The 27436-nt window shown below is 39.4% G+C and overlaps 3 protein-coding genes across 3 annotated transcripts; 1 reads left to right on the top strand and 2 right to left on the bottom strand.

Moving 5' to 3' along the window:
• cmss1 (cms1 ribosomal small subunit homolog) lies at nt 1-27362 on the top strand. Its single transcript, XM_086051249.1, has 10 exons — nt 1-247; nt 22575-22723; nt 23433-23498; nt 23565-23703; nt 23781-23840; nt 25036-25138; nt 25234-25294; nt 25706-25793; nt 25868-25956; nt 27024-27362. Exons 1-10 carry the CDS (start codon nt 199-201, stop codon nt 27105-27107), a joined length of 888 nt encoding a protein of 295 aa, XP_085907375.1. The 5' UTR covers nt 1-198; the 3' UTR covers nt 27108-27362.
• On the bottom strand, nt 1786-5790 carry LOC147136243 (uncharacterized). Its single transcript, XM_086052615.1, has 2 exons — nt 5642-5790; nt 1786-4746 (listed from the first exon to the last, which is right to left on the bottom strand). Exon 2 carries the CDS (start codon nt 4494-4496, stop codon nt 2154-2156), a length of 2343 nt encoding a protein of 780 aa, XP_085908741.1. The 5' UTR covers nt 4497-4746; nt 5642-5790; the 3' UTR covers nt 1786-2153.
• Nucleotides 6519-21470, bottom strand: LOC147136242 (filamin A-interacting protein 1-like). Its single transcript, XM_086052104.1, has 5 exons — nt 21325-21470; nt 14316-14554; nt 14028-14201; nt 13523-13709; nt 6519-6640 (listed from the first exon to the last, which is right to left on the bottom strand). The coding sequence occupies exons 2-5, from the start codon at nt 14550-14552 to the stop codon at nt 6519-6521; spliced, it is 720 nt and encodes a 239-aa protein (XP_085908230.1). The 5' UTR covers nt 14553-14554; nt 21325-21470.
• Nucleotides 27363-27436: the final 74 nt, after the last annotated feature.

Raw genomic sequence — 27436 nt, 5'->3', positions numbered from 1 at the left:
CGTTTTGCAGATATGATTATGAGTTTGAATCGGATTATGTTAAACTCGCGGCATTTGTTGTGTTGTCACAATTTCTAAACCACGCTATTTCCGCTATTCCTTTTTTGTTTTGTTTTGGTAACGTTTTGCTCGTGAACCTACCCCCAGCCTGCTCGCACATTTGATTGGATAATCTGTCCAAACACGTAATAGGGCAAAATGGGGGACGATTTGGGTGACGAGTGGTGGCAGCATGACTGTAAATCAGGTAAAATATTACTTTTTATTTTAGTATTATTATTTTATGTAATTTAATGTAATGTGATGTCCTATTTGTCGAAATCCTCTGCGTCTACATGTTTTCTGTGCCTCTACGACGCCGCTTGTGCAGTTGTCGGGAGGCATGCTGGTGCTCACTGTAAACTAGCTTTAGCCATTCAGAACTTGCCGGTAACAGAAAAAGTAGTCCTTATTTACATGCTAATCAGAACACATTAATACAGCCTAGCTACCACAGAAATGAAGACGTAGCCACACTTGTGTGAAAAGCTTCCCTGTACGTGGGGGACGTAAAAATACGTGAGAAACGTAAACACACGTGCGCATTCCCATATAACGCGTTTAAAAAGCTAGACTCCAAAAACAGATCGTATTTTACCGTCGATGTATTCGCACATTTAGCTTCCTTCCAAACATCTCGTAATATTAAGGATTTATTCTTAATCGTATGTCGGAACGCGGCACTTTCCAGTGTCTGTTGCTTGCCATGCGCAGTTCACCATTCTGGTCGACAGAGGGCAGCCATGCACTCCTGTGGTTTTTAAAGATGTTCGGTGGAGGGAATATTTGTGACAATAAGAAAATATATGCCCTTTAAAAACGTATAATTAAATTCGTCTTTAATCACTGCCAACCATTTCAGACCCTCATTTACACTACCACGTGAAAAAAAATGTACAAAAATATATAATTACATACCTGGGAATGTCTCGATTCGAAGAGAAAAATATGCCATTGGCAGTGAATGAGTTAAACAGTTGTTTATTGTGTCTAAAAACTAAACCTGAGCACAAGTTTGTTGTTATGCAAGGCAAAAGTTTTTTTTTTTGTCATACCAACAAGTTAAACACACTATAATTTATGACTTATGCAAAGCTATCACTTCCACAATACATACTTTTAATTAAAAGTTGATAAATGGTATGCCCCATTTGTGTTGATCTAAACTTAAAATTTACAGATACAGTACATGTCAACAAATTAGAATACCATAAAATACATTTATTTCAGTAGTTCAAGTAATATTCAAAGAGTGAAAGTAATATACTATACAGATTCGTTAAACACAGGAGTTGGCCTCCTGAAAATTATTTTATGAACTAATATATATATATATATATATATATATATATATATATCTTGATTATTTCTTCTGTGATGTTCTAATTTTGTGAATTTTTTTATTTATGTTAGTGGTAAGCTATAATCATCAAACTGTGTTGTTTAAAAATTATAACAATCATTGTAGTGAACCTATGAAATATGAGTTTGAATTTTTGAGGTAAACTACTGAACTCCTTTTTTTCTTTTTTACAATTGTGTTGTGCTGCATTTGTACACAATATTGTGAATTAACAAATGTACTTTTGCATAATATTGTTCTTGACAAAAATGCTTTTCACTAACCAATTAATTTTAAAATCCACCTAAACTCTCAGTCTCAAACATATTTAATCCTACTTGTTTATGATTTGTGCCTAAAATGTCACTTTCTCAGCCATCAATTTACAGTCAAACCTGGCCAACCATTTTTCTCAGCTCTTCCATTTTTATTATAAGATCCACCAAAGAAGTAACCATTTATGTAACAGTGCATGCTGACAATTTAGCCTGTTTAGCAAGTGAAAGAAATGTCCACATATTTACAGACATGAGATTGTATTGCAGTTGTTTCATGTCGTTCTCATACAGGAAATAGAAACAGTTGTACAAAGTATTATTATGGATAAGAAATATGTGGTAAAGTGTATTTCAGCAAACTATAGTGTGTCATTACAAAAACATGTACAGTATTGATTTATTAAATTGCATGCTCTCGAAGGAAGGTGGCATAATACAGTATGTATTTTGTAAAAGACATTCACCCATTCTTGAACTAATCAAAATAATCGCTGCTACATAGGGGATTGTGAGGCGGGGGATGTGGCAGGAGATATGGTAATACTACTGGTAATCTTGCCAACACCTTTGACATGGCAGCCATTTGCAAGTACTTGAGTCTTCTGCTCATGCCGAAGGTAGTACGGCCCGACCGGCGGCGGAATGCCGTGAGATGGGAGATAAGGGTTCCCTAGGTGGATGTGGATCTTATTGTCCTCTGTGGTGATTATGCTGGGGCTAGAGTCGGGGCTGCTGGAGCACACGTGGTGCCAGCTGTTCTGCCGCTCCGGAGTTTTGCAGAAGGCGCCCTGGCTCCCGATGTCGGTCGGTTCCGGCGAACAAGTCCTGACTGTCAAAATCTGGATCGGGAGGTCTGGAGTCACCGAGCGAGATGAATTCGGACTCATCATTCGAGAGACGGGTGTCCCGTTCAGCAGGGAGATGGTGCGGTCAGGACTTGATGGTGGCGTCTTATTTTGGATGATGGTGATTCTTTGGTTTGGTGTGTTTCCGCCGGATGGGATGAAGGCCGTGCTGGTGTAAGAGGCGGAGGCATCCGCCGTAGGGCTGCTGATCTCAAGGGTGGCCGTGTTAAGAATGTGATGAGGCGTTACCTTGATTTGTAGTGGCTGCCCTGGTGTGTGTGTTAGCATCATCACGTCCCCATTAGCCGCTTGGTGCACATTTACCCCGTTGGCTGCATGGCCTCTGTTTTGGCTCACAATGTTGTTGGCACTGTTCAAGCTGTTAAGGTTGCTGACGAGAGTTGAGCCCCGGCTGTCTATGACTTCAACATTGTGGTTTGGATCCTCCTCGTCGTGTTTCTCGCCAAATGTTGTGTTAATTATAGAGGGCAGTTGGCAGTCAGTAGGCAATTTGGCCGTTGGCTCGGTTTGCACTTCCTTGGTGGGGCGATAATGCTCTTCATTCCCACCTGGCCCGAGATTCTTTAAGCATCTGTATCTGTCAAGTTCCCCACTCAAGTCCCTCATCTCTCGAGCTAGTTCCCGGTTCCTGGCTTCTTGTTGCATCAACTTACCCTGCAGCATGGAGTGATCTGTCTGGACCCTGCTGATAGATTCCTCTGTGCCCATCAGCTGCTGGAGTTGTTCCTTTAGGCCACTGACCTCTCTCCCGAGCAGCCTGGACTTGACCTGCTCCTTCTGAAGACGACAAAGGAGAAGATGTTCCTGGTTGACGTCCTGCTTTTCTGCCTGCTTGTATCCGGAAAGCTCCTTTTTGGCCACTTCTAGTTCCTTGAGTAGCAACTTGGACTTTATCTGTTCCTCTTTGAATCTCTTTTCCAGAGACTCATAGTCATCCTCTACTTTCAGAAGTTCTTTCTCCATCATCTCCTTGTCCTGCAGTCTTTTTTGTAGTCTCTCCAGCTCCCATGTGAGTTGTTTGGCTTTGTTCTCTTCCATTTGACAGCGAGGACTAGCGTTGCTAGAGCCTTGCATGTACTTCTCTTCCTTTTCTCTCCTGTTCTCCAAAACCTGTAACCTCTTTCTCATAATGATCATTTTACTCTCGAGCTCCACGTTTTTCTGCTGCTCCACTGCAAGTCTGGCATGTAATTCGTCCCTTTCCTTTGCCATACCTGTTATCTTTTCTTCCGCATCAGACTTTGAGCTCCGTGGTTCTTCTCTAGAACTCCCCGCTGGGTTTTTGCTGCCCCACCCGGCGACTTTTTTCTCGGCTTCCTGCAGCCTCTCCGACATAGTCTTTCTGTCCTCCGCCAAGGCGGCTGTCAGGGACCTGAGTGTAGCCAGGTCATGTCTAATTGCTGCCTCGTTCTTCTCCAGTTGGCCTTCACTCATCTCCAGCTCTCTCAGTTTCACCTTCAAGGAGTCCACCTCACCTGAGAGCATCTTGCTGACATTTTTCTCTTTTTCCAAGCTGTCCCGCAGATTACAACACTCTAGTTTGCTTTTGCCCAAAGTCTCCTCTATGCGGTCTAATTCACTGATTCTCCCATTGAGCCTATTCACCTCAACCTTCAGGCTCGAACAGTTTTTCGTCTCTCTCACCAGTCTGCAGTCCAGATCCCGGCACTGGTCCCTCATGCGGATAAGTTCCTCATCCTTCCCTTCCATCTCCACCACCCTTCTCCTCAGTACCTCCACTTCGGACAGCGAGCTCGGCTGTCTAGCTTCTCGATCACCGGTATCCTGCAGTTCCTTGTCCTTCTCCCTTGTAGAACTTTCTCGTTTCTCGTCTGTCTGACGGCCAACACTTGAGTGCTGCTGTCTAAGTGGCTGATTTTGAGCTGCCCCGTCAGCGATTTGAGCTGTCATAGCGTGAAGGGAGCGGTGGACGTTGGTGTATGAATTGTGTCGCTCCACCTCAGGATGCATCGAATTTTGCTGCTGTCTCTGTTTAGCTGTATTGGCCTCCTGGTCAATACTTTTAGCGATGGCGCTCAATTCTTTGACATGGCGCCTGTGCTCCTTCAACAGCTTCTCCAAACTCTGATATTCCTTTACAAGTAGGAGCGCAAAAGCCTTCAGTCGATTTAGCTCCTCTTTAAGAAGTGATATGTCTCTCTCTCTGGTAGTCTCCTTTAACTCCTGGTATTGTCGTTCTTTTACAATTAGGAGCTTCAGTCTGTGGAGAGTGGGTGGGAAAAAGGGAGAATTAGTTATGTCCCAAGAATGCTTTTGAATGGGTTTACAGGGTAACTCTGTATTCATTCACCAAGGACATGAGGTAATGTTTAAAGTTACTCACTTTTTGGCCATCGCTGATAAACACAAATGATTTCCCTTTATGGTTTGTTTCCAACATAAACATTTATTTAAATCCTATTGAGAATTGAATCACTTTCCTCTCCTTACTTGAGAACATAGAACATTTTGTTCTCTCCTTTGTGTCGACCTATAAACCTTAACACATGTTGCTGTGTCATGCGTGTAAATATTGTCATCCATGTGGTCTCTTAGGCGCTGCGATTTAGGAAGTTTTCACAAGAGCAGCAGATGGTCCCGTGGCATGTTGCGTTTGTTAATTAAGAATTTTCTTTACCCTCCAGTACTCATAACACCACATCCCATCATTCCCCCGTCTGTGCTCTGCAAATACTTTGCGAATAGACGCGCGGCTCCGAAAGACATGCATTCCCGTTGGGTCACACACGATTACGGACCAACTGCGACTTTTAACGAGCCTGATCCAGGCAAGATCTACTTCTGCGGAATGGATATTATTCTTATTTTTATTGCCAGTGTGTGTCCAGGTAGGATTTGTCTCACTTGTGTTGTAGTAATTTACTGTTAGGTCTCCTTTCCCCAAATCCAGTTTCATTGTAAAACATTTCCGCTATGTCATAAATAGTTTCTATTATGCATGTATAAATAATCGTGGTGTATAATGGTAAATAATGAACGATAGATAGCAAGAAGCCAATTCACAAGTATGTCTCATGAGCTGCAGCTGTTCTCTCGTAGTGACAATCTAAGCACAAGCACAAATTCTTCAAATCAGATCTTTCAAATAATCCTACCTGCCGTTCTGTGTCTCTCTACAAATCCTCAGAGATTAGTTGGCCACAACTCTTTCACCTCTCCCTTCCCGGAGATCCCAGTGATGTGGACATTCCATGCGGAAAACCAAACATTATGAGAAGTGCTCTGCGCATGGACTCTTTCTTGCAGCCAGTGGCACCCATTACATCACCGGCCGATCCTTATATGGTTATAGCCTAGACTGCTGTGTGTGTGTGTGTGTGTATATGTGTGTGTCAGGTATTCCTCATGCTGTGGGACCGTAAATCTGTTAACACACTGTGCAGGCTATCATTTTGGCGACAAAGAGAGTCTTGGCAACGTGAATTGTAAAGTAGAGATTTGTTGCAATGGCATGTAGTGGTTATAGTTAGGGTTAAGTCTCCAGGAAAGTTTGTAATGTCATTTGAAGTGATGGAAATATGACCGTGGGGGTGTGTGTGTGTGTGTGTGTTTGTATTTTTTTGTGTGTGTTAGTGCTAGTGTGTTTTTACTGGAGTTGAGCCCATTCCACATGAGCTCATTGTGTAGCCATGCCAAAGAGGCTAATGGGAAGGACAGAATGTGTTGGCATGTCCAAAGAGCTGTAGTTCATCTAAGTGTGTGCGTGCGTATGTGTGTGTGTTTCTCACATATGTTTTAAGAAGCGGCTTTTTTTTTTTTTTTTTTTTTTTTTTGCTGCATCCTAGCCGTTTTTGCTTTAGGCCTGATAACCTGACTGTGAGATGACATCATCACTTCATCGGTTCACAATTACATCCATATGTTTTTTCGCTCTTTCTCTCTTCCTCACCCAAAACTCTTAATACGTCTCTCTTTCATCCAGTCGCAGCTTTTTATTGGATGAAGTTATAAAATGTTTAACCGCAGTTTTGCTTAGTTGGCGGCGTCATCGGCATCCTGTTGTTTGTCGAGCGTCAGTGCATCTTTGTGTTCAGGCGCGGGGGGGAATTGACAATAAGCAGTGATGCTTTCATCATTTCCTGTATAAGTCACATCTGAAGACAACCAGAAACGGAAAAATTCGGTTTTGCTATATCATCTCCCACTACCAATAGTAACAGATAAACAAGCTCTGGAACAACTTCCATTAACTATGGAGCATGTTTGCCACATCATAAAGCGTCTAGGTATTAACGTGCCGAAGTGGTGAAAATGAATGCGAGAAAGCCAATTTTTCACCTGTGAATGCTTTCCGTTAAATCCTCACCACTTATGTATAATAAAAATGTAGTAATTTAAGTTATATTTAATGTGCTCCATCGTTGACTTGGCTCCATGGCAAACGTAACATCTAAAATAAAACCTCACTATTGTTAAATTCCAGCTGTGTTTCTTGTTAGATCAACACAGGTTGCCGTTGGGTAGAATTATGTTATTTGTGTATAATTGATTGTTGATTAAGTGCATTTTGCAAAGGCTGAAGGTTAAACATTGCTCTTGTTGTGAAAGGTAAGCGACCTCCGCATTCCGATCCACACGCCCACGACTCTTACTGCAGAGTTCACAAAGTCCTCGTTCCCATCGCAGAGCTGACATCTGCAGCGCTCGTCCTCAATTACAAGCATGAGCCCATCCCGCAAAGACCTTTCCAAGAAAGCCTTCAAGCGTTGAATGATATGTAATACAGCCCCATGTACCAGGACAACCGAATGTCCTATTTTCATCCAGGGGTGTAATTTTACTAAAATTGTGTTTTTTTAGCTTCTCCCTCTGACAAATGAGGCACAGCCAAACTTATGTGCTGTATATCCTCAAATTGTTGCCTCCGCTATACTGCCGGTGACTTTTACAAAGCACAAAACAAGAACCACAAAAACTGTTAAATCCTGCTCCATCAAAACCCATATCTTTTTTTTTTCCCAAACAGTGCTTCAATGTTTCTCCATTACTGTAGCATCCGGAAATAGCGAGTTTTATTTTTTGGACAAAGCAATCCATGAGGAAAAAAAATAAATCACATCAAAAGCATGCAAAACCTCAACCCACAAAGTACACCTCAGAATGGTCCTACAGCAATGTTGTAGGCACACACGTAGGCAACATTAACATGATACAATTATGGTAATCACCTACGTATTCACAGTTCACAATTTAAAAATTCACCCATTTGTTTTTCAGTTTTTTCGAACATGTTACTACCAGCGATTTGCTGAAAACGAATTTGCGTTATTTTGTAGTCCTCTTTCCGAAGGATGCCACGAGATGGCACGAAATCCATAAATAACCCATTAAGGACGGGAGCGCATAACCGCGTTTCTACCACTAAAGCCGGGAGCGCTGTTGCTTGTTTCTCCCTTTAAAGCTGGTAGAGCGTCTGTGTCGTTTCCTTTTTTTAATCCAATTCTCGGATTCTTAGCCAATGAAAGGCATCAGAATATACATGTGACGGTGGCGTGAGTTGTCGGAGCATATCCGGATTTTTTTCGAGGAGTAATGGCGGACGCCGTCGATCGCGAGAGCTCTGCTATAAGTCACGGCAGTGATATAGACGACACGCTCGCGGACTTTAAAGCCGTGAAACCATCCAAACGTGATGTATGGTTAAGATATATGTTCGTACACAATGACGATTTCATCGTTTTTGTAAGATGATACAGCATGTAATTAGCACTTGATTTTTTAAAATTAATAATAGTGCTTCACGTGCATCTTCGATTGAAACGGTAAAGATTAATAAACTCAAGCCTGTGTGAAAGCCACATGTATAAGCTCTCAAATATTTTTTGAATTATGTTTCTATCTGCTACAGGGGCTGAGATATTAATTATTTTGTAGGAGGCGAAAATGTCAGGTTTTCAAGGGTGACTCCAAAGACGACCGTAGGTTTTAGAGAGATGTCTCACGAGGGCCTTCAGGCTTTAATGAGATAAACAAGTATTGGAGTCAAGGTATTTATTAGAGGTGCAACAATAAATGACACTGAATTGTCAATTTAACTGATAATTATTTTCGATAGTAGACTAATTGCTTCGATACTTTTTTTCATTTAAAATGATCCAAATGCTCCAAATTTCAGCTTCTCAACATCTCTAAATTTCTGTAATCCATGAAAGCAGACTGATTGTTTGTGTTGAATCAAAACAAAACATTTGCTTTTGGAAAACAATGATCTACTTTTTTGCCTATTTTCTGACATGTTACGGACCAAACCAGTAACTGAATCATAATATGTTTCTGCAGTTTCTGCGTTGTCGATTTGAAATAATTTCCTGATTTTGAATAGAGGGATGGATTTTTTTTTTTGATCCAATTTATTTATTCATAGACAAAATAATTGACAGATTAATATGTTTTATTTAAATAATCATTAGTTGCAACTAGGAATGTTCCCATCAGGTTTTATGACACCGATACCGATACTGATCATGAATGAGTGAGATCGGCCAATACAGATTCCGATCACATGGAATATCTGTATATTTTTCCGTTTATTTATGGTGACTGCTATTCTGCAATATTATCTGAAAAAAAAAAAAAGACAGCCATATTATTGCCGTAATTTTGACAAAAATCTATATATACAAAACCGTTGCTGGCACAATACAGTACAACAATTACTCAGTCAAAAAAAACTTAAATTTACCAGCTTTTAGTAACACAGTTTTTAACAGATCAAAATAATCAGCAGTCTCAAAAGACTTAATTATGCAAAAAGTCAAATAAATAACAGGCCACCTAAACATTGCATGGTTCAGAATATAATCAAAGTAGAAAAAATAGTCACATGCAGGCTTCACTTGAATAAACTATTCAATGAGTTCCTAAATTGAAATGACTCAGGAACTTTATTGTCTTGTGCATATACAAACCATCTTGTGCATTTGTCAACAAGCAAAAAGTCACTGTTAATCTTTTTGTGAATTATAAAATGATATAGTGGGTCTGTTGCCCACAAGTGACCTACAATGCGTCTCTCTGTGGCAATAATGCCACTTATACTGCGCTGTGTCCGCCTTGACTTTATTCAATGCAGTGAGCCTCATAAACTCACCATAGTCTCCCAATTGCTAGTTTCAAATGTCGGATTAAGTTGGTGTTGTTGAAACTTTTGGACATGCTCCCCACGCGAGGTACCTTTCAATAGCATATACAGTATTATAAGACACAAACTGCACACACACAGCAGATAATGCTATGTTCACACCAACTGCGGTGGTCGGAATATTTGATCAAAGCCTTTTATTGACGATCAAAACATCCGATCACCCGCAGCTCATGCTTCGCAGCCTTGTGTTGCGTCCCTCACCTCTGCTCGCAGCGGAGGCACAGCTGCGCTACAGGAGCCTTTCTGGCGGCGCGTTTCAATTGGAGTCAATGTAGCTCGCGCGGGCGGTTGCGTGCAGGGCAGCGCGAGTGATGCTTTTGGGCGGAGGGACGTCGTCGCGTATTAAACAAATGAACTTTTTTGCCATTTCATCTCGCGGCAGCCAAGCATGAGCTGAGGGTGATAGGATGTTTTGAAATAAAATAAATATAAAGGCTTTGATCGAATATTCCGATCACGAAAATCGGCCGATCGTGATCGGTGCCTGATCGATTGGAGCATCCCTAGTTGCAACCCTAGTATTTATGTTGAAGTGAAGCATCTTGATTGAGAGACTGTCGTTATATTTCAGGGAGGAGCAACATTTAGCCTGGGTTGTTAGTGGAAGTTATCATGAGTCTTCACCACATCTGCATGTACTGTTCACACACACTTCTGTTTTTTTCCCCAATAAAATCATCTCCAAGAAATTAATTTTTAAGTGTAATTTTAATCAAACTATTAATATACGTAATTATAATTTGCGTCAGGGCTCAGTCCTTATCCCCCGCCAACAACTGTACAGCTTATTTCCAACGCAACGTTATGTCAGCCAATCAAACGACATCAGCATTCCTTGCATAATCATTCATACAATTTAGGGGTTAAACGAATCCTTGAATAATTCAAGTACCTCAGTTAACAGGCAAAAATGACTGTACATTTTTGCTGACAGCCTGACATGGTCACAGTTCCTACTGATAATTTTTTTAACAAACCAGATTAAAATTCAAATTCAAGTAAAAAATGTTGATTACCAAAAATGAAAACCAGATGGTCAATCATTAAATTGAAATTTGTTTAAAATTCCTTTAACCAAGCAAAGATATATAATTTTTATCCAAATACTCTATTATTCAATAGAATTTGCATTAGGATATCTGAACACCAAAATATTTGCTAATATAAATGCAGTGGTACTCTCTGCAGATGGGTTTAAAAAAAAAAACCCTGACCATTTTTTAAGGAAGTAAGATGCGTTTCCTATGTGATTAGTTTTGTGGTTTTCAAGGAGGAAAGGGTTAAGTTTACAGTTCATGAACTGAAGTGGATAGTCAAGTGTGTGTATGGCTTTTGTGAGTTGCGCACACATGTTTAATGTTGAGGATGCCGTCGCCCAATGACAGACCATGACCATATGCAACGTGCGTAATGTGATGGCAAGAGGCCGGAACAACCGCGTTGTTTCATTGCGACATGCACATGACATGCAACAGGGATCATAATACAGCGTAAGAGATGATACGCAATAACTTGAATTCACTGTATAGTTCGCATCTAGCATGGGTCATCTGTTTTGCACATGGGTGCTGGTGGAACTTAAAAAAAAAAAAAAAAAGCAAAAACAAAAGCTGTGACGATTGTCTCTTTCTTTAGAAGAAACCCTTTGAAAAGAAACAGAAGCAGATTGGAAGATATTTGTTGGGTTTGATGTTTGACATTTTGAACAGTTCGGCGTACAAACTAGCACAGAAGAGGTTTTCAAAATGAATTAAAGACAGTCGGTCTACCTTGTGATCCCAGAGCATTATTTTCCCTCAACATCGTGCTTTAATTCAAATTTGTGCAACTTTAGATCCGCTCAATTGTAAACATCTGGCATTATTAACGGATTGCCCAATCTCCTTTTTTATTTAATCACTGACACTGGCAGCAGTGGTGCATATTTGGAAGAGGCTTGTGCAATTGGTTACAAAAGTAGACACAGGCAGTCACACTTTGTTGTATATCGACAAATGACATAAGACTTCAACGCATTTTCAGCATGTATTTCACTTTTCACTTATTGGGTCAGATGAGAGGAAATTAAAGATCAATATAGTATTGATAAACAAATATTGGTCATTAGTTCAGAAAGTATTGTTACACCATTTGGGCGGTGAGGGTCCATCATCTAGGGATAGGTACGTGTCATAATTAATCGATTATCAAATTAATTGACAATCTTTTAAAAATTGAGTAATCATTTAGAGCATCGTATAAGAAAAAAATGGCTAGAAAGAAAAATCACTACCAACTGACAAGAAATCTCATATGACCTCATGCCTGATAACACAGTTCTTGAGTATTTGTACAACTTTTGAGGCCTATGTTTTCCAGAAAATGATAGAAGTTCCAAATTGTAATACTTCAGGGCCAGTATTTAGGTTTAATTGTATTCTCGATCATTAGGGCAATGTAAACTCAAATGATGTTTGTTTGTTTAGGGTATCTAGACTGTTTTGTATTTGTACAGAGTTGCAGTAAAGTGTTTTTTGTGGTCTGATTATTTTTGGTCTTAAATTGCAATGTGCTCCTGTGGTGGATCACTTTAAGTGTTTGCACTCTTACCAGCAAATGCAGGCTACTCTTCCAAAAACTCTCCATAATTAGATTACAGAGTGGACTTTGGCGGTACTAGAGCCAGCATGGGCCTCAAATAGCATAGCTGCACCAGACTTAGCCATACCCGCCGGCAGCCTATCCCTACCAACAGACCTAGCCATACCCACAGGCCACATCTGAACGTAGTCGCTATTTGGAAAGGGAAACGTTCTAGACACCATCAATTTTTATCCCATTTGCTTCAGAAGAGGTACTGGCTGACCAAGGGGCAGGCAGGTGCCAAAAGTACATGGTACTTGTAATTACACGTTTATCTGTTTACAAGCGCAAGTAGAACTTGGAAATACTTAGGGATCTAACCAAGACCAGGCGGCAATGGACTGTCCAAGTGGAGGAACTTTAGATGAGCGTTTCGGATGAACTTGGGCTAAAAGGGCTCTCATGTACGTCAGAAAGTCCAGATGTTTTTCTACAGTGTGCTGAAGCACTTAAATTACTGTACATCTTTCATACCAAGAGAGACAGGATGGATATTTACTCAGGCCAAGAATGCAAGTATGTCACATTAGGTTGGGATGCAGTCTGTAGTTGTTTTTCTTATGGTATACAGTATTATGCAAAAATGTTATGCTATTTATTGTTTGATTTAATTGTTTATTCATTTTGGCTATGCTGCCATGATCATTTGAAACTACTACAATGTGAGTCATATGGGGACAGGTACCAAAATTGAACAAAACTGGAAAAAAAAAAAAGTCAGGTCATATTTTTATCTGTCTTCCTGGTTGTTGGCAGTAGAGCAATATGTCCTTTGGGGAAAAGTAACAACTGGTAATTCATTTATTGTTATTTTATAAATATTATTTTTAATGTGGTGGTAGGATCGTGTTCTGAATTTGTAGAACTCCTGATTCCATGCCAGTGTTGTGCCCTAGTGAAGGTCTACGTGTATGTAGAAGTGTTGTTGTTTAGAACATTAAGACTGATACAGTGCTGGTTGCATTCAGTAGTGTACTCCCATTTTGCCTCAGTTGCTTCACATGATGCAATGAATCTCCAATCAAGTGCACACAATCAAATTCTTATGGATAAATCAATTGATTATCGTATTCATCCTTAATATTAACATGAAATTCATTCACCTTAATAAAATGTAATGGGATCTACCATAATCCGCAAAGACTTTGAGATTCATTGTTTTTTTTATAATCCTATGCATTAATATGAACCACTGCATAATGTGATGCACTGACAAACCTCTCTCGGTCCTCCTCCAGTAGCGCTGTAACACACTTATACTTTTGAAAGAAATCCCTGTGTCTTCTCTGCTGCTCCTCATTTCTGCTAACAGCATCTCTGTGAGCGTTTGATACCTCAAGAAGCTGCTCCTCCATCCTCTTGTTTGACCTTTTCTGGGACTGTATGAAATTAATGAGCTGCAAAAAGAATCAAAGCAACGCACAATACGGTTAAAATTTTCAGGAATGGAATTTGTGAAAGATTAGGATTAGTTTGGGTATTTATTTTCTATGGTCTCAGTAAGATCATGATGGAACGTTCTCTCAATCAAGTGAAACCAAAACAATCCAGAGGGGTTGCAAAATCATTACAGTATAATTGCTTCACCGGCAGCACAGAATTACTCAACGTGCAGTGAAGCAGCAGTAATTAATCCGCTTTTGTCAGATGGCGCTAGGTTCACCTCATTACATTTGATTACTGACTCCCTATGGTGTCTGGTTTCTTATTAGTACCTCAGCAGTAGCTATTTTGAATACATCCTCTAGGTGGTCCTGTTGTTGCCATCGCAGTGAGTCTCCATGCAGGGACCGTAGAGCCCCATCCAGTCCAACAAAACCGTAGTGGGCCTTCAGTAGAGCCGAGCCCGTCCCCTCTGCTTTCAGCGCGGCGGTGACCTCATCTTTTGCCTGGCGTGATGAACAGCACAACAATAAGTTTACAGTTTTTGTGAGTGTTTTATTGGCCTCACGAGTCATGTTCTACATTTGACTAAATCCAAAAATTTCACAAGTTTATCCCACCTGAAGCTCTCCCTCCAGAACACTGAGTAGGAACAACATGTCGTCGCGGGAAAGTTCTCCGCTGAAACGTCTTTTCTCGCACTTGCGTCTCTTGTCTTTCCTGTTAGTCATCGGAACTGGGATCTTGCCATGTTTGGTGATGTTTAGAATTGGGGGAATGCAAGACTGTAAGTCGTGTTTCTTGGGATCCACTTGGTTCCAGTGAACTCGCAGACTGCTTTCACGAGTGTGATGCATTTCTTGGATTAAGAGAAGAGTTGACAAATGGTTCAAACGGGGAAGAGAAATCTACATTTATTTTATTTTTGTTTTTGTCATTTTACTTTCCAAGTCCAAGAACCTAATAAAACAGCATCAGCAGTGCTCTTGGCATAACACTGTTACATACAGACTGTGTTATCAGTTTTGCAGATAATACAATGAACGATGGTCCCAGAGAAAACTTGTGTTTTCTGGTCATGACGTATTTTATGACCTATAGTTCCAAGCAGATGACCTCTGGAGTCTGGACTAAGATTGGTTGCTTGGGGAGAACTGTAATTTTGCTTAATACGGCTCCATCTCAAGGTTTGAGGTCTCAGGTTATCAACCAGTGTGTGTTTTCTCCACCTCCTAATGTGATTAGTTATTGTACCCTTTGGTCCATTTTATTTTTTCTGTTTACTACTTCTGGTCAGGTGAAAAAAAAGTCTCATTCCTGAGACTCTGTTGTGGACCAAATGATCCAGTTGGTTCTGGATCAGTTGGTTGGGTTTAGTGCAAAACGGCATTAACCTTAATCTTAGGTAAATCCAACTATCTTTTATATTAACCCTGGTTTTGTTAACTCAACCGTGAGCCAGCCAATTAGCAAATGATTGAATCGAGTTTAGTAACGGTAATTATGGACCAAGTGTAAACACAGTAATCAAACTTTGGTGCAGAACAAATACACCAATAAGAGACATCCGACTCTTATTTAGGGCTAAGGTAATGTAGAAAAGTTGAACATAAATCCAATCCAATTAGCAAATGCTTGAATGGTGTAATTAACGGGAAAGGGTCACATAACTGAAGGTAGTATAAACAGATTTGGCCATTGACCAAACACTAGCAAGACAAGATTTCCCAAATATGATAGTCAATGACAGAGTCTTTGATGTTGGAAAAAATTGCCTTTTGGGGGGGGTGTTTTTGTTTGATATCGCCTAAAGAAAATTTGGTCCAAAAAACACATTGAAAGTAGAGTAAATGGGTATCATTTCATTATTTCTCAACATTCTTCTCGATCTTTTCATTTCATATTCTACTCGAGGAACCCCCTTCTCTGATTGACTGACAAGTTTCAGTTAAAAATATCCACCAATTGCTTGTTACAGGCCAAAACAGCGTCATGTTGCCACAAATGTCTTCAGCATACAGTATAATTCATTTGCCAGTAAAATTTCTTTTCACTGTGTACTGTAAATGAGGATTTGGTCAAGATCACACCTTAAAAAAAATGTACTGCTGTACTACATTGGTTGGGTTTAGCTCTTTTTCTACCTCTAGTCCATGAACCAAACATTCTTTCTATTCACATTCTTGCGACCAAGAAGAAAGAGGCGAATCTCACTTTAGTTTATTGTGACAATTTTTTTTTTGTCACAATAATGACTAAATCTGAATTTCTTAGAATACTTATAGTTTACTCTTGCAAGACAAATAAAATGTAATTTGAATTTTTCCAAATCTTTTTTGTGTTTTTTTTTTTTTTTTGCCTGTAGGTGGTCCATTCATTATTGTGTTTGTCCAGGTCCATAAATCACATGGCAGGCATGGAGTTGGAAAGCCAAACAATGACTGCTTGGCGGTTCCATAATGTAATAAATATGCTCAACATTTTTAGGCGCTGATGTAAACTGTCCTGTGAGAAGTTTTTTTTTTTTTTTTTTTTCTCCCCCCTAATAAGAGTACTTTGACGGACGGTTGTGAAATTCTACTGTTTGCTATTTTGTGTCTTTCTTTCTCTCTCCACACACACATACACTCCCTGCACTCACTCATAAGATGCCAGATTCCACAATTATTGCATCACTTAGTTGGAAATGTTATTCATATGATTGCTGTCACTTGAGGTTTTAGCAATGTACCATGTGCAAATGAAGATTAGTTCATCAGAAGATAAGATGCCTTAAATTAACTTTAAATTGGAGTTTCATCAAATAGGTCATTATCAAGTATTGTTGCTAAAACAAAATATCAAAACAATATATGTAAAATCAAAAACTAGTCACTCTTGTCTCTACTCGCTAAATGCGATTTTAATGCTACGTTCACACCTAACGCGAATGAAGCGTTCAGAGTCGATTGACTCGCTCTCGCGTTTGACCGCGGGAAATTTGAAACCTGAAATGCTGCAGCCGCTCATTCGCTCACAGCGGAGAGGGGAGGGCCTTCGCTTGGTAGTAGACTACGACAGCAATTTTCAACATCACAACATCACAATCAAATGGCCGGCACACTATGCTAATGCTAACAATATTGCTTTCTTTTTTTTTTTTATTTTTTTTATTCTTTGCTGTCTTGGTAAAGTTCAAGAACTGTAAAAAAAAAATAAAAATAGCTGCCGAGTGAACAGGATGCTGTTTGGCAGTGTGTGACGCAGTATCCCCGATGCTATTTGGCTGCCGCAGTATCCCTGATGCTGATTGGCTGCCGCAGTATGCCCGATGCCGATTGGCTGCCACAAGGCGGAATGGAAAAAATAGTTGCCTTGTATAATACGCGGCGAATGGACGGATTCGCTCCGCGTCCCACCGCTCCAAATGCATCATTACATTGACTCCGATACAAACACGCCACCAGAAACGCATCATCCGGGTGGAGCTAAACGCAACTGCTGTTCACTGATTGTTCAACACAGAATCGTCATATCCTTGGTGAAATAGAATAGGAATTTGTAAACGCCATCAATGGTGAACCTGAATCAAAGTGAACCAAGATGCTTGTTGGAAACATGGCTTTAAAGGTCCCATGCCACACCTATTTTTTCCCATTTATAATCTTTTATGTCCTTTTATTGTGTTTCAAGACAATTTTGGTTGAGAATGCCAAGGATGCCCCTTTTCAAGCTATTCTAGTTCCACAATGTCTGGCAGATGAGCTGGTGGATTCTCATTCATATTCAACATGTAAATAAGATTTGAACTGACTAGATTGCTGTTCTCCCTAAATTGAATATAGAAAACAGCTTTCCTTTGATTGGTAGTACAAGGCTCAATTTTTTTTTTTTTGCTTGGCGGAGCTTTTTTGCAAATCAGTGACTTTCAGTGAATTTGAGGAGCAAATTTCTAATTTTGTGGATCTTTTTTTGTTTTTGCTGGTTAATCTCAGGGACCTCAAGCAGTAAACGGTAAAAAATATAACAATGTGACAAATGAACAATTGGTTTTCTTTTTTATACAAACAGTTTTTATTTCTTAAATTATCATTGTGTATAGCAACACAGTAGATTTTCTTGTCTAGAAACAAAGCAACATTTAAAAAACAAAGTATATATATGCTGCAATATAATTTTGAGAACATTATGCAGACCTCAAAGGTCAAACTCAAAACTCAGGACTCTTGTCAAAACGAATGAAATTACTGATATTATAAATATTATATACTATATTAATATACAGTACTTTTAAGCGTATGGGCCACTCCTGCTGGCTGACGTACACATATCACACGGTAATTTATTTCTGGTTCTGTTTAGCGTGTATGATTTTTTTTCCCTCCATAGTCCAGACACTTATTAATTTGCCTGCTATTCAACTGTTCAAAGTTGGATGTTCCTCGCTTTAATGTGGTTGCAGCCAGATGTCTGTGAAAAGTGTACTCGATCATTCAGGCACTTAATTTTGGTGTTTAACGCGCTAGCCGTGTCAATCTTAGGTTAGCATTGCTTCTCCGTCTATTCTCATCATCCCTTTCGTGAGACTGATATCTGTCCGAAATGTAGCTTATTCGCCACCACATCACTAATCAAATCAGTGATGATTACTGACTAAAGGAGCAACTCTGCAATGTGTTTAGCAGAGATGGGCACTTTACCCTATTTTGCCGATCCGTCTTCCGCCTGCGACCTGGGCACCCTTCTGTCATCACCCCCCATCCTTATTCATAAAAATAATCATCCTCCAACCCAGTCCGTCCTCGTCCTTAAGGCTTTTTTTTTTAGCCTTTGTAATAGAGATTGGCATCTAGGCGTCTTATGGTTGCCAAGCGTTCATAACAAGGTCACATTTTCTTGCTTTGACGTCAGCTCATAATATTATTGTGAATCAGAAGTCACCAAGCGTTGGATTGTTCACCCACTAATAGGGAACGTGAGCTGGGTTTCGACCGTTGTGTGGCAGGCTTATTCTTACCATACTGATGTATTGTCACAAAAATTATCATGAAAGCCCCTGAGATAGACAGTGGGTACGGAAAGTATTCAGACCCCTTGAAATGTTTCACTTTCTGTCATTGCAGCCATTTGCCAAAATAAAAAAAAGTTCATTTTATTTCTCATTGTACACTCTGCTCCCCATCTTGACAGAAAAAAAACAGGAATGTAGAAATTTTTGCAAACTTTGAACTGGCCTGTGGTCGTCCAATTTGGAATTTGGGAGGGAATATTCCTCAATAGTCTCTCAGACACCCATGATTCAACATGACCCCAGGACCTGTGCCTATCTTGGCTTATTGAGAATCTCAATTTCTCAAACTCCACCTCGGTGATGGCAACGAGGACCATCTTAGAACCAAAATTAGAACTTAACTGCAATGTACGAAAACCATTACACAAGTCTCTGTCCTGGCTGCAGTACAATATAGTTAAGTCAACATGAATCATCTTTTTTTTCTTCATACAAACCATGTCTGACTCTGACCCCACCTTTTTATGAATGTATCACTTCATGAATCATCTCACAAGACAAGCAGGAGCAGCCACAGAATCCGAGTGCTTTAATACGGCTGGTGAACAGTCCAAAGTATCCAATTATTATTGAAACCGACACTCAAACAGACCCTCCTATGCCTTCCATATGTCAAACAACCATAGCAACAGAAGCATTATTCAGTTTGAAATCTGTCTTTGTCTGTGACGAGGAGCCATCTGTATTCCTAGAATTCTCACTGCTTTCTCCCAATGCCTTGGAGGGATGATGTTGTGGTGGTTACCATGACATCTGGTCAGTTTTAGCTGGGTCTTGGTGTAAAGAGCATGAATGTGAAATACACAGTGAAAAGCCTACAAACATTATTTGTAGCATGAGTAATGGTTAATGATTACGATAAGTGTGTACTTATTCCTCTTATAACCTGCTAACCCATGTACTCACCACTAATTGCGCAGGTACAATGACACCACTTTAAGCCTGAAAGCAATTTGTCTGGAATACCCGCACCCCTCCCCGCAAAAAAAGCTCATTTCCTGGAAACAGTCGGTTGTCATTGTATCCATTTGGCGCCGTTGACTGCCCATTAAAACCAGTCACCTCTATTGATGGGCCGGTTAAAAATGACAAGGCAGGACCCATTTTCTGTCTTGTCTTCTTCCTCTACTCCCATTGACTTCTATTGATTTGCTGTTATCTGACCCTAGGGCTCAGAGGGTGAGGGGCTTGTTGGAGATTGAGTGTCTTGCAGTTCTTGTTTCTGTGCTTTAGTTTTCTGTACTAGTTTTATGTGTGTTTAACAGTTTGCTTTTCAACCAATTTCATAATAGAACCTAAAACTGTGGTTGTAGATAATCAAAGTGATTTCACATTGATCGCTGTCACAATGACCACTTCTGGGCATTCTCAGTTATTTATCTGGGCAAACTGGGGAATTGTAATGTAAAATTGGGGAAATGTAGACTACCCATCCATAGTAATTAGGGCTGCACAATATATGAAAAAATATTGATATGGCCTATGCAGTATGCATATTGCAAAGACATGCAATCATTTTCTTTTCCTTTCTTTTGGTACATGTTAAATATCGCGATAATATCCATATCGTTTTAGCCAACATACATATTGGATATTGCATGTTTTTCCAATATCGTGCAGTCCTAATATATTTTTTTTTTTTCAGATAATCTTTCATTTTCATCTGTGTCAACAAAGGATGTTTTTCCAAATTCCTTTCATGATTAATATAAGAATATATCTTTTTTCAAATAATCGTAAATTTGTACATAGTCGATGAAGGAAATGTTGTCAAATGCCCTAGTTCACTGGTGTCAAACTCTGGTCCACCCCATCATTTTATGCAGCCCACAAAAGGTAATTACGTGTCTCGATTATTCTTGCTAAAATATCAAAATTGCAAATTATCTTCCCTTTTATAAAAATGCTGCGATATTCTAAGCATTTTTTGTCAGGAATCCCCTTTTAAAATTATACCGGTAATACAATTTGAACAAACAGTTTTTACTGGCCTCTGATTTCAAAACTAGTTATTTATCAAATTGTTGTGATATGTAATAGGACTGCACAATATATTGAAAAAATATTGATATACTGATAATGGCCTATGCAATATGCATATCGCAAAGACATGCAATCATTTTCGTATGGAACTGTATGCTTTCATCTGAGTTTGACCAGTCAGATGCAAACTTACCGTAAATGCGCATGGCCAGCCAATAGTTGAACATTATCTAGGGGAATTAATTGGCTAAGAACACATTGAGCGTGCTTATTTTGCAGCATGACAAAAAAAAATACTTTCATTTAATAAAAATTTCATTTCTTTTGGCAGGTTAATTGCAATATCGATATCGCTATAGTCAACATCCATTTCGCGAATCGCATGTTGCTCAACTAATCCAACATTGCTCCAGAAACACAACATTTTAAACATATACATTTGTTCTGAATCTTTTGAGCTTAAACTGCTAAATGTCAATGCACAACTATGACAAGAAATGCATACAAAATGTCTCTAAAGATCAAATTAATCAGAATTAAGGCGGTGGAGTGATCCACAAACCAAGATAATATTAATATTAAGGAAAAAGACTTACGTGCAAGGCAGGTACACCATTTGATGCTGATATATACCGTATGCTTTTATTGGTGACTTTTCACGCTCCTCAGTGTGTGGCATCTGAGTGTCCTCACGTCAATCTCACTGTCGTGGGGGAATTAGTTGGCTTTCTCCAACAATGGAAGAGGAATGGGGGGGAGTCAGTTCAGTAAATGGAGTGCACTTCTGGACTAATGACACTCGATGAGACGGGCTGTGATGACGGAGTGGAAAAGGGGTGGAGCTGTGTCTCGATGGAAAACAAACAGCCAAAAGTGATCGTGAGCTACAATCCTGTGCTCATCTTTAGTCATTTTCTTATGTGGACCTCTGACAGTAATGAGGCCGGCGAAGAAATACACAAGCGCAGGCGGTGATGATGATAGATGAGATGGTACTAATCCATTAGCGGGATGGAGTAAAAAGAGGACAAAGATGGGAGTCAGATGTGCGCTGATAGTTTATATTCACTCATCCAGCCACAACATTAGGTACACATGCACAATCTAATGAGGTCCAATACAAGAATTGTGCCAGAGACATTAATGCGCTCTTTAGATTGATGCTTTCTGGGAGATACAGTATCAAATAAACAATAAATGGAGTTGAACTTAAAATTGTCGCTAACCTCAAACTTGAATTTATTGTAACTTACCCGTTAAGTGTTAACTATCGTACCAAGATTTCTGCATATACTTGGGAGGTGAGGTGAGATGTATGGACCATGTTGGTGCCTCGCACAAGTTCCGTTTCATGTTCTGTTTGTCATCGCATGACATAACTAAAATAATCATGCTGTGTTTTTGTTGACATTTAGTGTGCCATACAAATTCCTGTTTTCTCTGACTTCTAATTAGGATACATGGATGTTTTTTATACATCCTATGCTTGGTTGTAATTATGGTCAGAAAGAGTGTGATGTGAATTTACTATAAGGCTTGACTTCTTTTTCTCTCCTGCTTTTCTTTCGTTCACGTCTTCTTCAATTTCTTAGTGCGATGTGATAACAACTGACATTTACAAGACTAATAAAGCTCTGGTTTTGGTTGAGAGGGATTTATTTAACAATATGTTTACTATTGTGGTTGTAGAGCTGCATTCTATCATCATGACAGCAGTTTCTCATACGAACACCCTCTCATGTAGCTTAACAATGTTATTGCATACAATTTATAGATTTAGATTACATTTTTAATCTGAACATCTTTTGTTCCTCCCTTTTTGTTTTTTAACATCTACATATAATAGATGATTCTGAGGTGGAGGAGGCGGCTGAAAAGAAGAAAAGCAAGAACAAACCAATAAAAGAAAAACCAAATGTACCAAAAAAAGCAGAGAAGCGGAAGAAGCTAACGGAAAACATGGTGACAGCAAAGAAGAAGAAAAAGAATGAAGAGGTATTACAACATAATAGGTTTTAAACACTTAGAGTGTTTTTGGTCTCTATTGGTAGAACGATTTTACACTTAAGTGTTTGTATGAAAAACACTTAGAGGTCATAAGCATGAAATAAAACGATCAAATGAAAAACAGTAACAAGAGTGGTGTCCACTTAGTTTGCCTTCTTGTGCCGTGTGATGACGTTTTTCTTGCGCCGCTTCACAAACTATTACTTGTAGGGCTGAACATTTAATCAAATTCAAATTGGCATGGCAATGTGTGTAGAATGCAATTGTCAAATTGCAAAGGCTACGATTTATTTTATTTATTTAGGCTATTTATAGTGTCTAGGTTCTTTGCCCAAAGTGGGAGTCAACCCAAAGATATTTTTTTCAAGAATATGTTCTATGCAGGCCCACTGGTTGAAACATGGCATTCTGATTAATATTGAATTTATGGAATATGAGTTAAACAGTAAAATCCACCCATTTTTAGCCATCTCAGGGGGCGGCCATTTTGTCACTTTCTGTAAACTGAAAATGACATCACAGACCCTCAGGGCTCAGATAACGACCAATCATGGCTCAGCTTCAGAAAACAGTCATTTTCAGTTGGCAGAAGTGACAAAATTGAGAGGGATTCCTATTCCTGTCAGTAGTTGAGTCATCCGTTTAAGGAAAATGTTTCAAATTGGCTGTCAAGTGCATTACACCTGTGTTGTCTCAGGCTTCAAACATTCCGAAGCAGAAGAACGAGAAGGAAACGTCAACCGAATCACCCAAAAAGAGAAAGGTAGGTCAAACCAGTATGGCTAATGTCCACGGTCAGGGGTTCTTCATCTTTCAACTGTATTTTCAGAGGAAGAAGAAGACCATTACAGATGTGTTGGCCGCCTCTGAGCCCAAACCAGGCTGTCCTGCAGACCTTCAGAACTTCCTCACACTGTACTTCTCAGACAAGCGCTCCGTGATTGAGCAAGAGGAGCTCAAATTGCACGGTGAGTCCTCACAAATGCGCATTCCAACGTCAAGTTTCATTCGTTTGCCATCTGATATTTCTCCGGCATTTTCCCAGATTCTTGTTTCCTGAACAGCAATGACTTGACACACAGCCTCTCATCCTATCTGAAGCACAGTGAGTGTCATTGTCATGACTGTTTTCACATTCTATAGGCCATGGTAATTTCCAAAAATGGTGTCCAAGTGAATTGCAAATGATCTATTACAGGGGAGGCCTTCATTTGTAATCATTCTTGAAATGATATTGCACATAGATTTCAACAAACATACACACAATATAATGTAATACCATCTTTAGCACTGTGGAGGGAACTTGTTTACAACATGGTAAGAATTTATCTAAGAGACTGTTTACATCCTTGCTGTTTGGATGAGCAATCCGCTCAGCAGTTAAATCTTTAATGTCAGTTTGTGAACGATCATGTCAATAAATTGAGATAATTGCACTTACTGCCCGTTTGTTTCCTGTTGGGAAAATGAAGGTGTCTGTTTATTATTAAACACCTCCCTCTTACGTGAATGAAGCGTCTGGTGATGTGGTGGAAGGATTTATGCTGTAGATATGCAGTAATGGTTGTTTAAAGTGCTGTATATAAAGTGAAGGTGAGTTGAGTAGATGCAAAACCAATTTCTGCATGTATGGGCAACTCTTTACATTCTGATGAGAATGTAAAAGGTGCAGATACGAGAATTTATCATCACTGTTTTGAGTCACTATGGCATTAATGGCAATGTCAATCATAATGGAAGCATCTCAGTCATCCTCGGTTAAACAGGAATTCGCTTGATACTAACAAACAGACTTAGTTCAATATTGTTACTACCGGTATTTTTTTTTAAACTGCATTTTTTTGTGCTGCTTCTTATAAACCTCTAAGATGCCACAAGATGTTGCCGAAGTTCTGGCTATTAGGAAAGTAGTAATGGTGTCAAGGAAAAACAGTATGTTGAAGTGATGCATTGCAACTGTTAGAAGTTGTTTGTATGTCGCGGAGGAGCTAAGTTTAGCCTGGGAGCTAAGTTCACCATGTATATGTGTGTTTTTAATCTGCTGAGTGGCTATTAAAAAGACGGTCAGTGGCCTCGTTATTAATTGACAATTGGGTAGTACTGTATTGTAAGATGATGTAATCGTGAATTTGGCATCATACCTTGTTGTATATAGAATATACTGTTTAAAATATGAGTATCTACATTTGAATACATTTTAGGGAGGTGGGCTTCAATTACTCATTGTTTTTTCTTTGCTATTCACCGCAGGGCTTGTGGCCATGAATACCTTGTTTGATTCTTTTTTTTTTCTTCATCAGTTTGTCCCAAATGGGCAAAAGTTCAGAGGCAACACACAGAAAAAAGATCAGTGGTCCTGCTCATCGTCTGCAGCTCTGCCCTCCGTGCCATCGAGCTCATAAAGTAAGATGTTTCATTTGTTTGAATCCCATAATGGAAGCAACTCTCAAGTAAAATGAACCAATGCATTGTTAAATTTGTTTGGATTTCTTTCCCAGGCAACTGACGACATTCAAGGGTGAAGCCAAGGCCGTAAAGCTTTTTGCAAAACACATAAAGGTTGTACAAAGACTGGCTATCATTGTAGTGCTGTTGAATGTTCTAGAACACGGGTGGAAACCATTTTCATATCAGCAGCCAGCATTTGTAGGCTAACTCATTCACTGCCAGACATTTTCAGAGACCCTCTTTTACCCTAACTTTTGGAAAAAAAAAAAAAAAAAAAAAAAGAATAAATTGCAGTGATTGAATGGCTGGACTGTAAAAAGACAAATAAATATGTCCTTGGCAGTGAATGAGTTAATTAGGTTTTTTTTTCCTTTTATAAACCTTTCTCTGTTGCATAATTGCATGCAAGTCGAATGGCCCAAATGTATGGCCCATGGGCTTTAGGTTTCCCAACCCTTGCTCTAGAATGATTTCAGTGTGATAATTAATAGTCGTGTTTGTGTGTTTTGGCCTTTTACGAAGATTGAGGAGCAGGTGAAGCAGCTGCAGAAGGGAGTCGTTCACATAGGAGTGGGTACACCTTGTAGGATAAGTGCTCTTATTCACAGAGGTAACTGTCTCACCTTTGACCATTTTAATAAATATTCAACACTAAAGTAATTTATTTTCTTTCTCTCTCTCAAGATGGTTTAAGCTTACAGGCATTGCGCTTTCTGGTTCTGGACTGGAACTGGAGAGACCAGAAATGCAGAAGGATGATGGACATTCCTGAGGTGAGCTGCCTCCACCTGTTGGCTCAAAATTGCACTACATTGTGAACCTAGAGGGTTCAATTATTGCTTTTGGGACTATTCAGTGATTTTTCACTTGTTTATTATTATATTAGTTGTTTGTTATTATTTGTTATTTTTGTGCGGTGTATCAGTTAACTGTATATGGATTGATCCAAACTCCAGGCACTCAGGGTTCCATCCATATATTCATTGAGGGATCAAAACCAGACCACGGCAAAATAAGGCCCGGGGGCCGCAGGTGGCCAAGATGGAATTTCAATGACCGCTTATTTTGTTTAAAATGTGTATTTCCTAATTGTAGCAATATATAGCATATCTACACATGTAGAAATTTATTGAAACAAGACAATATAATTTTTCTAAATACGGTACATAAAAAATAATGTGTAGACAAAGTTGGGATTAGCATGTTGGCTTGGCCCTCGGCAAGCAATGCAAGCACCATTTCTGCATTTGGGGTACGACAGCACGCTAATTTGTTGTTGCTAGTCTAATGCGCAGCAGTAACATTGATAGCATCAAACTCTTGATAATATACCGGTACTCGCTGTCTCCTGGAATGACATCAAGTTACCATGATTTATTATATTTCTAATCGCTCCAGTATTCCAAGTGTCGGCGAAGCGTTCAATGCACCATATCTGATTTGATGAGCCATTCGCTGTTTCACAGTACATGCAGGTCCGTGTGTACGTAGACTTGCACGTCTTTTTTTTTTTTTTTTTACACGCTCAGCTCAACTTTCTTTATAGGGCACAAAAACTACCACTGTAAGAAAGAAAGAGTGAATAAAATAGAACAGAAAGGCTTTATTGTCAGGTTCTATAGTAGATGCTTGAGGTTATAAAAACACTACTGACTCCTACTACTAACTGCAAGATATTGGATGGCTAAACCTTAGATGAAGTGGCATTGTAAGGAACTTTTTCCAAGTTTGATGTAGGAAATTCTGCCAAGTTGCCTAGAACGCAGCATTGTAATAACCAGTGGTCATTTGTTGAGCTTTCGATTCATAAGTTTTCCAATTGTTTCCGCTTTTCTTTCAGATCAAATTGGATGTTTTTAAGCTGTTGGAGAGCTGGATCCTCGACAGATGCAAAGCAGATAAAGTCAAAATTGGCTTGTTTTAACTCAAGATTGTCAGCTTGACTCTTAGCTAATGATTTACACCACAAGCTTACGGGTTCAAAGCTTTGCCCTACGGCATCTTGCTGTTTTTTCTGCCGATATTATGCTTTTTACTATTGTCAGAGGTTGTGTTAACATGTGCTACGCTGTTTGTTCAACTGAAAAAAAATCAACTCAAAATGTCTTGCTGGGATGTTTTCAATAAAATAGCCGTCAAATAAAAGTGATGATATTGTTTGTTTACAACAATTTTAAAAGGAAGTCTCTCCTGCTGAGATCCTCATGTCATTGATTTGTTTGAAATACAATAACCCCAACCGCAAAGATCTAG

This window comes from Filicampus tigris, chromosome 14 (genome assembly GCF_054856515.1).
Source record: "Filicampus tigris isolate MCC_2025a chromosome 14, RoL_Ftig_1.0, whole genome shotgun sequence".
NCBI classification, from domain to species: Eukaryota; Metazoa; Chordata; class Actinopteri; order Syngnathiformes; family Syngnathidae; genus Filicampus; species Filicampus tigris.
Note: the sequence above shows the minus strand (reverse complement) of the source record. Positions and strands in the feature narration are given on the sequence as shown.